At 39.2% G+C, this 13,418-nt stretch overlaps 1 protein-coding gene across 3 annotated transcripts in view; it reads left to right on the top strand.

Annotated features, from left to right (window-relative positions):
• Positions 1-8,931, top strand: part of LOC136877256 (uncharacterized) — a 158,786-nt gene extending 149,855 nt beyond the window's left edge. For all 3 annotated transcript variants that reach the window (XM_067151126.1, XM_067151127.1, XM_067151125.1), the window contains exons 7-8: positions 5,563-6,719; positions 6,802-8,931. In XM_067151126.1, coding sequence (XP_067007227.1) covers positions 5,563-6,719; positions 6,802-6,840 — 1,196 coding nt within the window. In that variant the 3' untranslated portion in view covers positions 6,841-8,931. The remainder of the gene's footprint in view (positions 1-5,562; positions 6,720-6,801) is intronic.
• The last annotated feature ends 4,487 nt before the right edge of the window (positions 8,932-13,418 follow it).

Below are 13,418 nucleotides of genomic sequence, written 5' to 3'. Positions count from 1 at the left end.
AATCCTACTATTGAATATGTGTCTACTTCAAAGTCACAACCAATTATTATTATTATTATTATTATTATTATTATTATTATTATTATTATTATTATTATTATTATTATTATTATTATTATTATTGTCATTTAATTATCTGATAACATTTAGCTCGGATAATCACAGGATTGTGTTCACAAAATCAATGTATTCCTTTTGATCAATTCTCAATTTAACCGTGACTCACTTGCTAAATTAATTATTATTATTATTATTATTATTATTATTATTATTATTATTATTATTATGTCCGACTTATTGGCTGAATAGTCAGCGTACTGGCCTTCGGTTCAGAGGGTCCCGGGTTCGATTCCCGGCCGGGTCGGGGATTTTAACCTTCATTGGTTAATTCTATTGGCTCGGGGGCTGGGTGTTTGTGTTGTCCCCAACATCCCTGCAACTCACACACCACACATAACACTATCCTCCACCACAATAACACACAGTTACCTTCACATGGCAGATGCCGCCCACCCTCATCGGAGGGTCCGCCTTACAAGGGCTGCACTCGGCTAGAAATTATAAATTATTATTATTATTATTATTATTATTATTATTATTATTATTATTCGTACCTTCTTGGCTTACAAGTTAACTATGCAGCAGAGCATTTAAACTCTTTGAAAATCAATAAATCAATTGAAATTTAATTATAAATCACATGTAAATCAATTGAAATTTTGTTAATAAATCGCTTATACTGTAAATCGCGTGCCTTTGCTGATTTTTAACTAAATGATCTTTTGACTAAATCAGCTTTAAAAGAAAATAAATTCAAATCTAGTCTTACTTGGACCTAATCTCAACAAATTTTTCCTTAAAGTACTTCAATTAAATCAACACTGTGGCAACACGACGACGCTGGAATAATCTGAGTCATCACAGTGAACGGATGACCAGATTAGAGCACAATGTAAAAATGAACGCCTGAAAATATTTCTAACTACTTCATTCACTCATCTCATTCACGCAAGGGTAACACGAATTTTATGTACATTATTTACAGACAAATCCTGACTTAGTTATTCCATTATTTTTAAACATGGTCGGGTCAGTAAGATCAAGTAGATGAACTTGTGTCCATTAGCATAATCATCTTAATTAGTGACCAGTGATCGAATTGGAGGTATCACTTTCATTGAAACAATCATTCAAGAATGACGACGATCCATCTAAATTCCAGAACTTTGTTCAAAGATTCCAATAGAATTAAATAATCACCACCATCACATGGGTTATCAAGTCACAAATGCAGAGTCCATGAGCCTCAATTTATTATTATTCCCTGGACTCATGAAATTCATTTAACACGTGTTCTACATTTATTACAACTCACTGTGTTTCAAAGACACAAGCAACAAATTATTCAAAGTATATCTCTCAGGATCACCAATATTCTAGGTGCAATTATTAAGAGCACATCAAATATCATATTCAAGAATATCTAACTCAGTGTCTTTTTCATGGTGAGGGTGTGGTCCCCTTATTGCACTTAAGAAAACTCTAAATACAAAAGGATATGAACACATTTTAAACTATTGTGCACTGCATACGGTAGTTGACCAGTTCAGAGACGATAATTATTTGTATCAGTATAACAATGCACCCTGTCATAAAGCTGCATGTGTGAGGCAATGATTTGTAGACAGTAACATTCCTTAAATGGACTCGCCTGCCCAAAGTCCTGACCTGAACCTAATGGAACGCTTGTGGGGTAGTTAGAACGTCGACTTCATTCCAGACCCCACCGTCCACTACCTTTTCTGGTTTCGGCTCTTGAGGAAGAGTGGACCTCCATTCCTCCAGACATTCACACCTCATTGAATGTGTCCCCATCAGAGTTAAAGCTGTTGTAAAGGTAAAGCGTGGACCCACCCCATATTATTGTCCAGTAATAGGGAATGTGACACGGGTAAAGTCTAATAGTACAATTTCAGACTTTCGATCAGGTAGTGTACATGCGTTAGTATTTACTGAGAGCTTAATTTTTTAACCCTTTATAGGTCAGTGGCTTAATATTTAGCCACCTGAATTTTCCCTGAGTTTTTAAAATAGATTTTCTTCGAGATACATCTCCAGTGTACATGAATAATTGGCGCTTAGTCTCACTGAATGGAGATGGATCTCAGTATTTTTTGAGACTGCCCAGTGGGTTGCTCAAAGTGATAGACATTAGGCTGAAAACGTGATGGTGAAATTTATGATGGTTTTATGACGGAGAGAAAAAATGTACAAAGCACAAAGAGATTCCCTTGAAAATAGTTAAAAGAAATCTCTGAGTTTCATAAAGAAAATGTGAATTGTCACAACATTCTGGAGGCAATACACTACAAAAGAGGGGGAGCTCTTACAAACCAGGAGAAATATATATTTTTTGGCATAACATAGATTCCCCTGGGTTTCAAAGTGGTGTGTGTAGCCGAAGATATAAGTTTTGATCAGAAAGCTTTGGCAGGTAATTTGAGCAATTAGATCACAAGCAAAAGACTGGATATAATTTCCAACAACTGCACCTGCATTAGAAAATTTAAAGATCAAGTTGCAAGAAAGTTACGTATTTTATAATGCTATAGGAGCAGTTAATTGCACTCTCCATATGGGTGGTGAGTCCATGATATCCCCTTCCCGTTGTAAAAGGTGAATGAAAGGGAGCCCCAGTGGCTCTTAACTTGGAAGCGAGGTATGGTGACCACGAGATCTAGTGGAGTCCAGCACTGTTTTGATTTACGGGTGCCAAGCTCCTTACTTTCATCTATCCCTTGATCAACTCTTGTTCCTTTCCGACTCTGAAGGTGTTAGGATTGCGAGTCATGGGAAGTCTTTCATTTTCATGTCCTTTGTGACCTTTACTTTTCTTTTGCTGATGCCTTTGTTCTGGTGGTGGTAGTGATGGTTGTTTTAAGAGGAAATACAACTGGGCAACCATCATCTCTTAACTCTAATAGAAGGAAAAAAGGAAGAGGCCCAAGACACATAACAACAAAGGAATCGGCGAAAGAAATGAAGGGCCATTAAGAACGTGAAAATGGACTCGTGAAACTAACACCGTTGTGGTCGAAAAAGAATAAGAATTAACCAAGGGAGGTCAGATAGCAAAGATGAAAATGAGGAGCATGGCACAAGTAAGTGGAAATAATTCCAGACTGAGTTAAGACCTCATGGTCACCAACCCCAAGTTCAGAGCCCCTGAGTTCCCCTTTAAATGCCTATTATGTCCGACAGGAGATTTTGATGATGATGATAATTCAGGTACCATTTGCAGGTATTTTGATTTGGTGCCATGTAGGCTGCTAATACAACTATTTGTTTAAATAGGTTTTCACCAGTTACGGCAACGCTACAGTCTAGGATAGCAAGCCTGCCGCTTACATGGAGACTCTGATTTGCTTACCGATCAGGTCAGGGTTTTTACCTTAATATAAGGGCTGGTTCGTAGGTCCACTCGGCCCACAGAGAACAACTGATGAGCTGTCTAAAGGTGAGATAGCAACCCGGTCTAGTAAGACAAAGAGAACAGCTGACAGGATTCGTTGTGCTGAACATGTATCTCCTCGTAACCTGAAGGCATCGGGCTGAGCAATGGTCACTTGGTACAGCAAAACTCAGAGAATCATTACTCTACTCAGATGATTCCCATACGTATTACTTTGTTTTTACATTCATCCCACCATGAACTGTATTTAAAAGATCACTGCATTTGTCACATGCGACCCGTTGCAGAGGTTTTCCTGTGACCCATTTCAGAAAGATGAGACCATGAAGATCACTATAATCTGGATCAAATGAGCCTGAATCTCTGCAGTTTGTCCCTCCTTCGCCGTTACATTGTTCTCAAGTAAACTGAATCGGAAGAACTGTAAATGACTGAGCCGCATCTCGAGATGTTTAAAATCCTTCCTCTATTAGGTGGTATTTGTTTATACTTCTTTGGTGTCAGCTGATGGATACCAAGGCCAGTGTGCGAGATACATCTCAAGCAGGAGGAGACCCATCTCGTTAGCAGGAACCATACTTTGTTCATCTGTATGGTAAGATCTATCTCGCAAGTAACTTCAGTCTCAATCCTCGCTTAACGATTTGTCTCACAAGATACATCTCATTTTGCTGGGCTGAGTGGCTCAGGCTGTTGAGGTGCTGGCCTTCTTACCCCAACTTGGCAGGTTCGATCCTGGCTCAGTCTGGTGTTATTTGAAGGTGCTCAGATACGTCAGCCTTGTGTCGGTAGATTTACTGGCACATAAAAGAACTCCTGCAGGACTAAATTCTGGCACCTCTACGTCTCCGAAAACTGTACAAGTAATTAGTGGGGCGTAAAGCAAATAACATTATTACATCTCAATTTTATTCATATCACCCATTGACCTACAGTCTGACAAAGTCTTGTCATAGTGTGTTTTGCTCTCTTACTGATTGCAAGTAAAGAGCATTTATTCATAGAATTGGTAAGTAGAGAAAACTGGCTGTAGAGAGCGATGATTGTGTTGCAATGGCTTAGCTGCTGGCTTTCCTCGTGGACGACTGAGGTTCAAATCCGGATCAATATAAAGTATGATTGGAATTTCCTCCTGAAAAATCATGACATCTGCCCTTAAACCCCCAGCCAAAACACAAAATGAGCCAGTGTAAGCCGAAGAAAGTATATATGTACTGGTATAGTTTTACCTGTGATCAGTAACCAGATGCTTCAAGTTTATTTTCATTTCATGGAGGGTGCAGTAAAGGAATGTTTCCTCACTCAGTGGTTCAAATCATTAATGGAGTCTGATACAGTCTTAAGCAAGATAATGGTACTATTACAACTAGCACAGAAAGCCCATCAATATCTGAAATTTCAAACTTAAAATTTTGTAATAAATATCTTGGATGCTGGTGGCCATGATCATTAAGGCATTGAAGTCTAAACAGTCTGAAACCATAGTTAGCCGGTTTGAGTCCCGTTGGTCGAAAAAATTTCACCGTCAGAATATTGGCCAGCAGGTAGGGGAGGTGGTGGTATACAATTTATAATCACTAGATTGCGTGCTAAAAGTCTGGATTATATTCCAAACCTCTCCGCAGTGCTCATATGGAGTAAGGGCCTATGACGCTATTGATGGTGATTCGTCCGTCGGATGGGGACGTTAAGCCTTGTTTCACCCTCTCCCTTCCCTTCCCTGACAAAGTCTTGTCATAATGTGCTTTTTGTCATTCATTTGATCTCATTAACTCCTCTCATGTGGTTGACATCAGGAAGGGCATCCGGTCATAAAAACCCACCACAACAGGTTCATCTCACCTCATACCCGACCCCATAGAGAAACGGGTTAAGGGTTGGACAAACAAAGTGAATCTTTAAAATTGTCTGTCCTCTTGTGTAGTTGATATGTCAGTGTAGATGAGAGATTTAATGAACCACTTGCCTACATTTTCTATTAAATATTTTATGAGCTAGGAATTACTTGGTGTAACTGGGTCCTAAATGCACCACAGTGATAATTTTTTCGATGCTCATCAAGTATGCATTTTATTCCCTTCTTTTAACAGGAGAAAACGAGGAATGTGAAGAACTTCTATGTGAAGGGACCAGACCACCAATCGACAGTGTGTCGGCTGCCATCATGGCCAAAGTGCTAGAAGAGCGAGAGCGGGAAAGACTGCAGATGAAGCACTGTGAAACGTGCACTTGCAGTTCACCTGTAGCAGCCACAACCAATGACCGGGCAACACAAACTACAGATGAACTCAGCCGTGCTGTAACAGAAGTCACCAATAGAGCAAGTCAGGGGCTTGTCCGGTATGTAGACATTGTGACTACAAGGAATGCTGACAGTGTACCACACAATAGGTTAGGTATTAGAATTAGTGACAGTGCTACTAGAAATATAACACGCAGTGCTATCAAATCTAGTGAAAGTCTCGACTCACAGAACAATAGTGTACAAGCAGGGTATCAAGATGAAAAAGGCTTTAACGAGAATAGTGAAATGTTTAACAATGGGTCAAATATAAGTGATGAGCTGAGTGTAGAAAGTGATTCGTCGAAAGTTAAGAATGGTGAAAGTCACGACAGTTTAAGAATTACGGGTGGTGGTATCTCGCCGGGTTCTTCCAAAGAAAGTTGCATTATAGATGTAGAAGTATCTGCTGATGGAAGGAGCGACATACCTTCCTCTACCCGCAGCAGAGAGATCCTGTCTGCGAGAAACAATAATGATACTCAAAATAAAGTTTCATGTTATCACACCAAGACTAGCTCTGAGGGTTCCATCATGAAAATAAAAAATCGTGAAGGAAGAAGTTTCCTTGCTGATAATTGTAACAGTAGGACTGCCTCTGCTTGGGTGAGGTACCCAAGTGATCCAAACAAGAAGTCTACATTAATAACGGCAGTGGCACCTAACGAGAAACCTATTAGCCAAGTTCCATTTCCCACATTGGTGAAACCCACAGAGACTAGTATCTCGAGATTACCTTTCTCAAGTACAGGGCGTAGCAGAGAGAGGAGTAGTGACAATCTGGGTCCAAGGTTATGTTCAATGAGAGTTCAAGCTGGTACAAGTAACATTCTCCTAGACAATGCCACATCGTATGAGCCCATACTCTATACAAGTCGGCACTCACAACAGGATGGTGTGCTCGTTCATGCACCACGCTCACGTTCAACCTCGGCCTCTAGTATGGATGATGTTCATCACAAACAGGTAAGGTCTTACCAGGAAGAAGAAATGTGCAACAATGTTTAATGGAAATGGCATGCAGTGATGGTCTGATTCTTCCTTACAGGTTGTGCTAACACAGTCAGTGCGTAGTCAAGCGAAATAGAAGATTGGAAAGATGACTCAGCCAAAGATATAGTTTGCTCAAAACTTGGAATATGTGGTCTAGTTGTTTCAAAGTCCAGGTCTGCCATAGAGTAATATTATGGAAGAGTAAAACAGATTTTTACATTTTAAGTGTATGTATATGGTTGTGTGATGTAATTGTGAAAAGAAAATGCAAACAGAAGTCGTGAAACATGGAACATTATATTGCCTGGAGTCTGCTTTGGTACAGTAGATCTTGCCCTTGTACATTTCCGTAGCCTTCTCACAAAGTCTGAATGTTCCTGTGCCTTTAATTTTCCTTTTTATGTATTCTTGCCAACTTCTCTGTTTGGTCATTTAATGAGGACCCAGAATATCAGTATTGATGTTTGAATGTCAAAGGCAGAATGCAGGCAGCAGTGTAGTGAAGCTGGGAAGAGAGGATTAATAACATTTTACGTAGGAAAGGATGAGAAGTCCCCAACCAGTGATGTCTAAAAGTATGTTGTCACTCTCCCCCCTCCTACATGGAGTATATCAATCTTGTCCTTACCTAGGTAAGTTACTTTTTGTCTCTCCAGCCTGACTGTTTTAATGTTCCAGTGTTTGCAACATGATGACACTTATTCAGTTTTATTCATGGGGTGGTAAGATGCCATATTTTTCATTTTTGTTTCTATAGAAATCTCAAGAAGGGGATAAAATTTCAGTGGGTGTATTACTGTATACTGAGCACCCACTAATCTTCCCTATTTAAAATGAAGAAATTACTGTCACACCAAGTGGCTTAGGTAGTAGAAGTGTTGACATTTGTGCTGAAGTTGAAGAGTTCAATTCTGCACAGATTAATTATATTTGAAGGTACAGTAGAACTCCAGTTATACAGAATAACTGAGGATTGGCTTGATCTGGAATGCAGAAATACGGATAATCTGGTTAAAACTGAACATCAGTCAAGCAATGTGTTATTGTGTTGTAAAATTGCAGTAAGCTAGTACACATATTAAAGAACAATGGTTTCAAATATCTGAATTTAAAGTATTTCTAAATACGATGTACAGTGAAACATTAGAAGGAATGCTTCATATTTCATTGCAGAAAAGAACTTTACTTACTGTATTTTATGTACCCTCTAAAACAATATTTTTATGTTCAACAATGCTAATTGCTTTGAAGCTGATGCACCCTTGCATGCGGCCCAGGTCTCACAGGTGCTTGACAGAAAGAAGCTGCTCAGGATCTCATAGCACTGCCATAAAAATTGATCTGGATATTTGGCGTTTGGATAGCTGGGAGTTGTACTGTACTCAAATACTGTACGCCAGCCTTGTGTCAATAGATTTACTGCCATGCAAAAGAACTCCTGCAGGACAAAATTCCAGCACCTTGACGTCTCCAAAAACCATAAAAGTAGTTAGGCTGACATAAAGCATATAATATTATTATCCAATAAATTCCAATCGATACATGATTACAGTTACATGATGTTAAAGATCATGTTTCAACATGTAAAACATCATTAGATCTGTACAAAAGTTATATTTTCAGGATTAAATTAGAAATTCATTGCCTAATACCAGTAACTTTTTAATTGGTCCTTCCTCTTCTGTAAATCTGTCCTCAGACCGGTATCAGTTGGACGTCTTGGTCCTGATGAGCATCTTCATTCATTGGTAAATTCTCTTCACATCTGTTACCATTCCAGACCTTTTTCCATCCTCTTCCTTTCTTTCCATCTACTTTTCCTTCCATGATCCTCTGTAGTAGACAGTTTTTTAATAGTGTGTGACCTACCCAAAATGTTTTCCTCTTTATCATCATCGGGTTCCTTTCCTCTCCTGCTCTCCTCAGTAATGCCTCATTCCTCATTCTGTCTGTCCATTTCACTTGTTCCTTTCTTCTCTATAACCACATTTTAGAGCCATAAGACATCACACTCCACCTGAAACAGTTAGCAGACCTCTTTCTTAATTCAGTAAGGATGCTCCTGGCCATCAGCAAACTTTTTCTCCTCGAAAAGCTCTCTTTCCCATTGAAATTCTGCTTCTCACTTCCTCATTATCGCTTCCATTCCAAGTCATCAGCCTTCTCAAATACCAAAGGACTAAACCTGTTACAACAGCATGTATTAATACATTAATACTGTATAAAACCGAATGAGTGGCTGAGCAGTTTGGGTCACCTAGCTGTCAGTTTGCATTCAGGAGATAGTAGATTTGAACCTTACTGTCAGCAGCCCAGATGATTTTTCTTGATTTCCTGTTTTCACACCAGATAAGTGCTGGGGCTATATCATAATAGAGGCCACAGCCACTTCCTTCCCACTCCTTTCCTATCCTCTTGTTGCCATATGACCTATCCGTTTGTCTACAAAAAGAAAAAAATAATGGCACAACAGTCCTGATGGCTTTGGCTTAGCAAGTGACCACTGCATAGCCTGTAGACCTACAGATAATGATGTTCTGCGTAGTCAGCCCGACTAATCCCCTTCGGCCATTAGTCTTGGCTTTCTAGACCAGAACCCGTGTCCACTTCCTTTTCAGTTCTTATCGCTTTCATCTTGCAGATGTTCAACTTCATTCCAAACTTGTACCCCACTCTTACAATACCCTCCGTCATAACTTGCAGTTCTTCCTCTCCCTCCCCAACACCACCATATCACTTGTGTATTTGATGGTCTTTATTCGTTTGGGCCGATGACCTAGATGCTAGGTTCCTTCAAACAAGCAACAACAACAACAATAATACAAATCCTCTTGATTTTTTGAAGGCTTCCTAGATTAATTTTTAAACATATACAAAGAGTTAGCGACATACAGCATCCCACTCTCACACCTCTTCTGAGACCAATCTCTTCCTTTATCTACAACTCGATCTATCACTGTATATCCTTTACGCAGCTCCATAATTAGTCTTCTGTCCTTCCAATCTGTCTATACCACTATCTTTCAAAATTTTATGCATTATACACCAATCAGCTTTGTCAAATGATTTTTCACCATCAGTGAAACATATACATTTCCTTGTTCACTTCAAAACTCTTTGTAATAAGAAGATGTACAATATTATAGGGAAGGATCCACCTTTCAATACTCCGTAGTAAAAAGTAGTTACAACCTGTTTATTGGGACTGGTTTCAACACATGTCAAGTGTCATCATCAGCCAATTAGCGAAGATCTTAAAACAACTAATATATTGAACACAGGCAAAATATTAACATTGTACAATATGATACAGATACAGATTGTACAGATTGTACAATATGATACAATATGATACAGATACAGATTGTACAGATTGTACAATATGATACAATGTTAATATTTTGCCTGTGTTCAATATATTAGTTGTTTTAAGATCTTCGCTAATTGGCTGATGATGACACTTGAAATGTGTTGAAACCGGTCCCAATAAACAGGTTGTAACTACTTTTTACTACGGAGTATTGAAAGGTGGTTCCTTCCCTATTATATTGTACATCTTCTTATTTCTCTATTCAATACGGAACAATCATGAAGTTTTTAACTTTAAACTCTTTGTAGTCATCCTCAGACACTCAATTGTATCTCTTCCATTTCTAAGACCTAATTGGCCTTCTCCCATATTTTCTTCTACCTTCTTTCCTATTCTCCTCAGCACTCACCTGGTCTCAGCTTTGGTAATATGACATATGAAACTAATGGATTGGTATCCCGTTGCTTTTTCCATTCTATGTTGTAGACCAAATCATGCTGGTTCATCCACCTTTACCAAATGAATTAGCCATGCAGTTAGGGTCACTTAGCTGTGAGCTTGCATTTAGGAGATAGTGGATTCGAACCCCAATGTTGGCAGCCCTGATTATGGTTTTCCATGGTTGCCTATTTTCTCACCTGGCAAATGCTGAAGCTGTACCTTAAGGCCATGGCCGCTTCCTTCCCAATCCTATCCCTTCCCTATCTCACCTTTGCCATATGACCTATCTGTGTCGGTGCAATGTAAAAGCAGATAGTTCATCCACCTTTAGGAGTGATTGCTCACCCCAAGTACAAAAGAGTTCCCTGATTTTATATTTGCTTCTCCAATGTCTGAAGAGGCTGTTCATGACATATTAGGGGAGCCACTTCTACCAACGACTACTTGGTACATTTAACTTATATAAACAATATGTAGCAGTATTGTTGTTGTTTGAGTCATCAGTCCATAGACTGGTTTGATGCAGCTCTACATGCCAGTCTATCCTGTGCTAACCTTTTCATTTCTACATAACTACTGCATCCTATATCTGCTCTAATCTGCTTGTCATATTCATACTTTGGTCTACCCCTACCGTTCTTACCATCTACACTTACTTCAAAAACCAACTGAACAAGTTCTGGGTGTCTTAAGATGTGTCCTATCATTCTATCTCTTCTTCTCATCAAATTTAGCCAAATCGATCTCGTCTCACCAACTCGATTCAGTACCTCTTCATTCGTGATTCGATCTATCCATCTCACCTTCAGCATTCTTCTGTAACACCACATTTCAAAAGCTTCTATTCTCTTCCTTTCTGAGCTAGTTATCGTCCATGTTTCACTTCCATACAATGCCACGCTCCACACGAAAGTCTTCAAAAACATCTTTCTAATTCCGATATCAATGTATGAAGTGAGCAAATTTCTTTTCTTAACAAAGCTCTTCCTTGCTTGTGCTTGTCTGCATTTTATGTCCTCCTTACTTCTGCCATCGTTAGTTATTTTACTACCCAAGTAACAATATTCATCTACTTTCTTTAAGACTTCATTTCCTAATCTAATATTTCCTACATCACCTGCCTTCGTTCGACTGCACTCCATTACTTTTGTTTTGGACTTATTTATTTTCATCTTGTACTCCTTGCCCAAGACTTCGTCCACACCATTCAGCAACTTCTTGAGATCTTCTGCAGTCTCAGATAAAATAACAATATCATTGGCAAATCTCAAGGTTTTGATTTCCTCTTCTTGGACTGCGATTCCCTTTCCAAATTTCTCTTTGATTTCCTTTACTGCCTGTTCTATGTAAACATTGAAAAGGAGGGGGACAAACTGCAGCTTTGCCTCACTCCTTTCTGGATTGCTGCTTCTTTTTCAAAGCCCTCGATTCTTATCACTACAGATTGATTTTTTATACAGATTGTAGATAATTCTTCGTTCTCGGTATCTGATCCCTATCATCTTCAGAAGCATAAATAGCTTGGACCAATCAACATTATCGAATGCCTTTTCTAGATCTACGAATGCCATGTACGTGGGCTTGACCTTAGTGATTCGATCCTCTAAGATCTGACGTAAAGTTAGGATTGCTTCACGTGTTCCTACATTTCTTCTGAAGCCAAATTGATCTTCTCCCAACTCAGCTTCAACTTGTTTTTCCATTCTTCTGTAAATAATACGTGTTAAAATTTTGCAGGCATGAGATACTAAACCAATGGTGCGGTAGTTTTCACACCTGTCAGCACTGGCTTTCTTGGGAATAGGTATAACAACATTCTGCTGAAAATCAGATGGGACTTCTCCTGTCTCATACATCTTGCACACTAAATGAAATAATCTTGCCATGCTGGTTTCTCCTAAGGCAGTCAGTAATTCAGAGGGAATGTCATCAATTCCAGGTGCCTTGTTCCTATTGACAGCTCTGTCAAACTCTGACCTTAAAATTGGGTCTCCCATTTCATCAGCATCAACAGCCTCTTCATGTTCCAGAACCAAATTATCTACATCTTTACCTTGATACAACTGTTGGATATGCTCCTGCCATCTTTCTGCTTTGTCTTCTTTCCCTAGTATTGGCTTTCCATCTGAGCTCTTAATGTTCATACACCTAGATTTCCTTTCTCCAAAGGTTTCCTTGATTTTCCTGTATGCAGTATCTACCTTTCCCAGGACCATAAAGCCTTCGACATCCTTGCACTTCTCCTTCAGCCATTCTTCCTTAGCTACCTTGCACTTTCTATCCACTTGATTCTTTAATCGCCTGTATTCTTTTCTGCCCTTTTCATTTCTAACATTCTTGTATTTTCGTCGTTCATCGATCAGGTATAGTATCTCCTGAGTTATCCACTGATTCTTAGTTGATCTTTTCTTCTTTCCTAACATTTCTTCAGCAGCCCTACTGACTTCATTTTTCATGACTCTCCACTCTTCCTCTATAGTGTTTCCTTCAGCCTTTTCATTTAGTTCTTGTGCAACATGTTCCTTGAAACAATCCCTCACACTATTTTCTTTCAACTTGTCTAGATCCATCTTTTTGCATTCTTTCCTTTGTTCAATTTCTTCAACTTCAGGTGGCATTTCATGACCAACAAGTTGTGGTCAGAGTCCACGTCTGCTCCTGGGAAAGTTTTGCAATCCAACACCTGGTTTCTTAATCTCTGCCTAATAATGAAGTCTATTTGATACCTTCCAGTGTCTCCAGGTCTTGTCCACGTATACACCCGTCGTTTGTGGTGTTTGAACCAAGTATTGGCAAGGACTAAATTATGATCAGTGCAGAATTCAACCAGTCGACTTCCTCTTTCGTTCCTTTGTCCCAATCCAAATTCTCCTACTGTACTACCTTCTTTTTACTTGGCCTGCCACTGCATTCCAGTCTCC

This window comes from Anabrus simplex, chromosome 7, assembly GCF_040414725.1.
Source record: "Anabrus simplex isolate iqAnaSimp1 chromosome 7, ASM4041472v1, whole genome shotgun sequence".
Lineage (NCBI taxonomy): Eukaryota > Metazoa > Arthropoda > Insecta > Orthoptera > Tettigoniidae > Anabrus > Anabrus simplex.
This window is presented reverse-complemented; position numbering and strand designations above follow the sequence as displayed.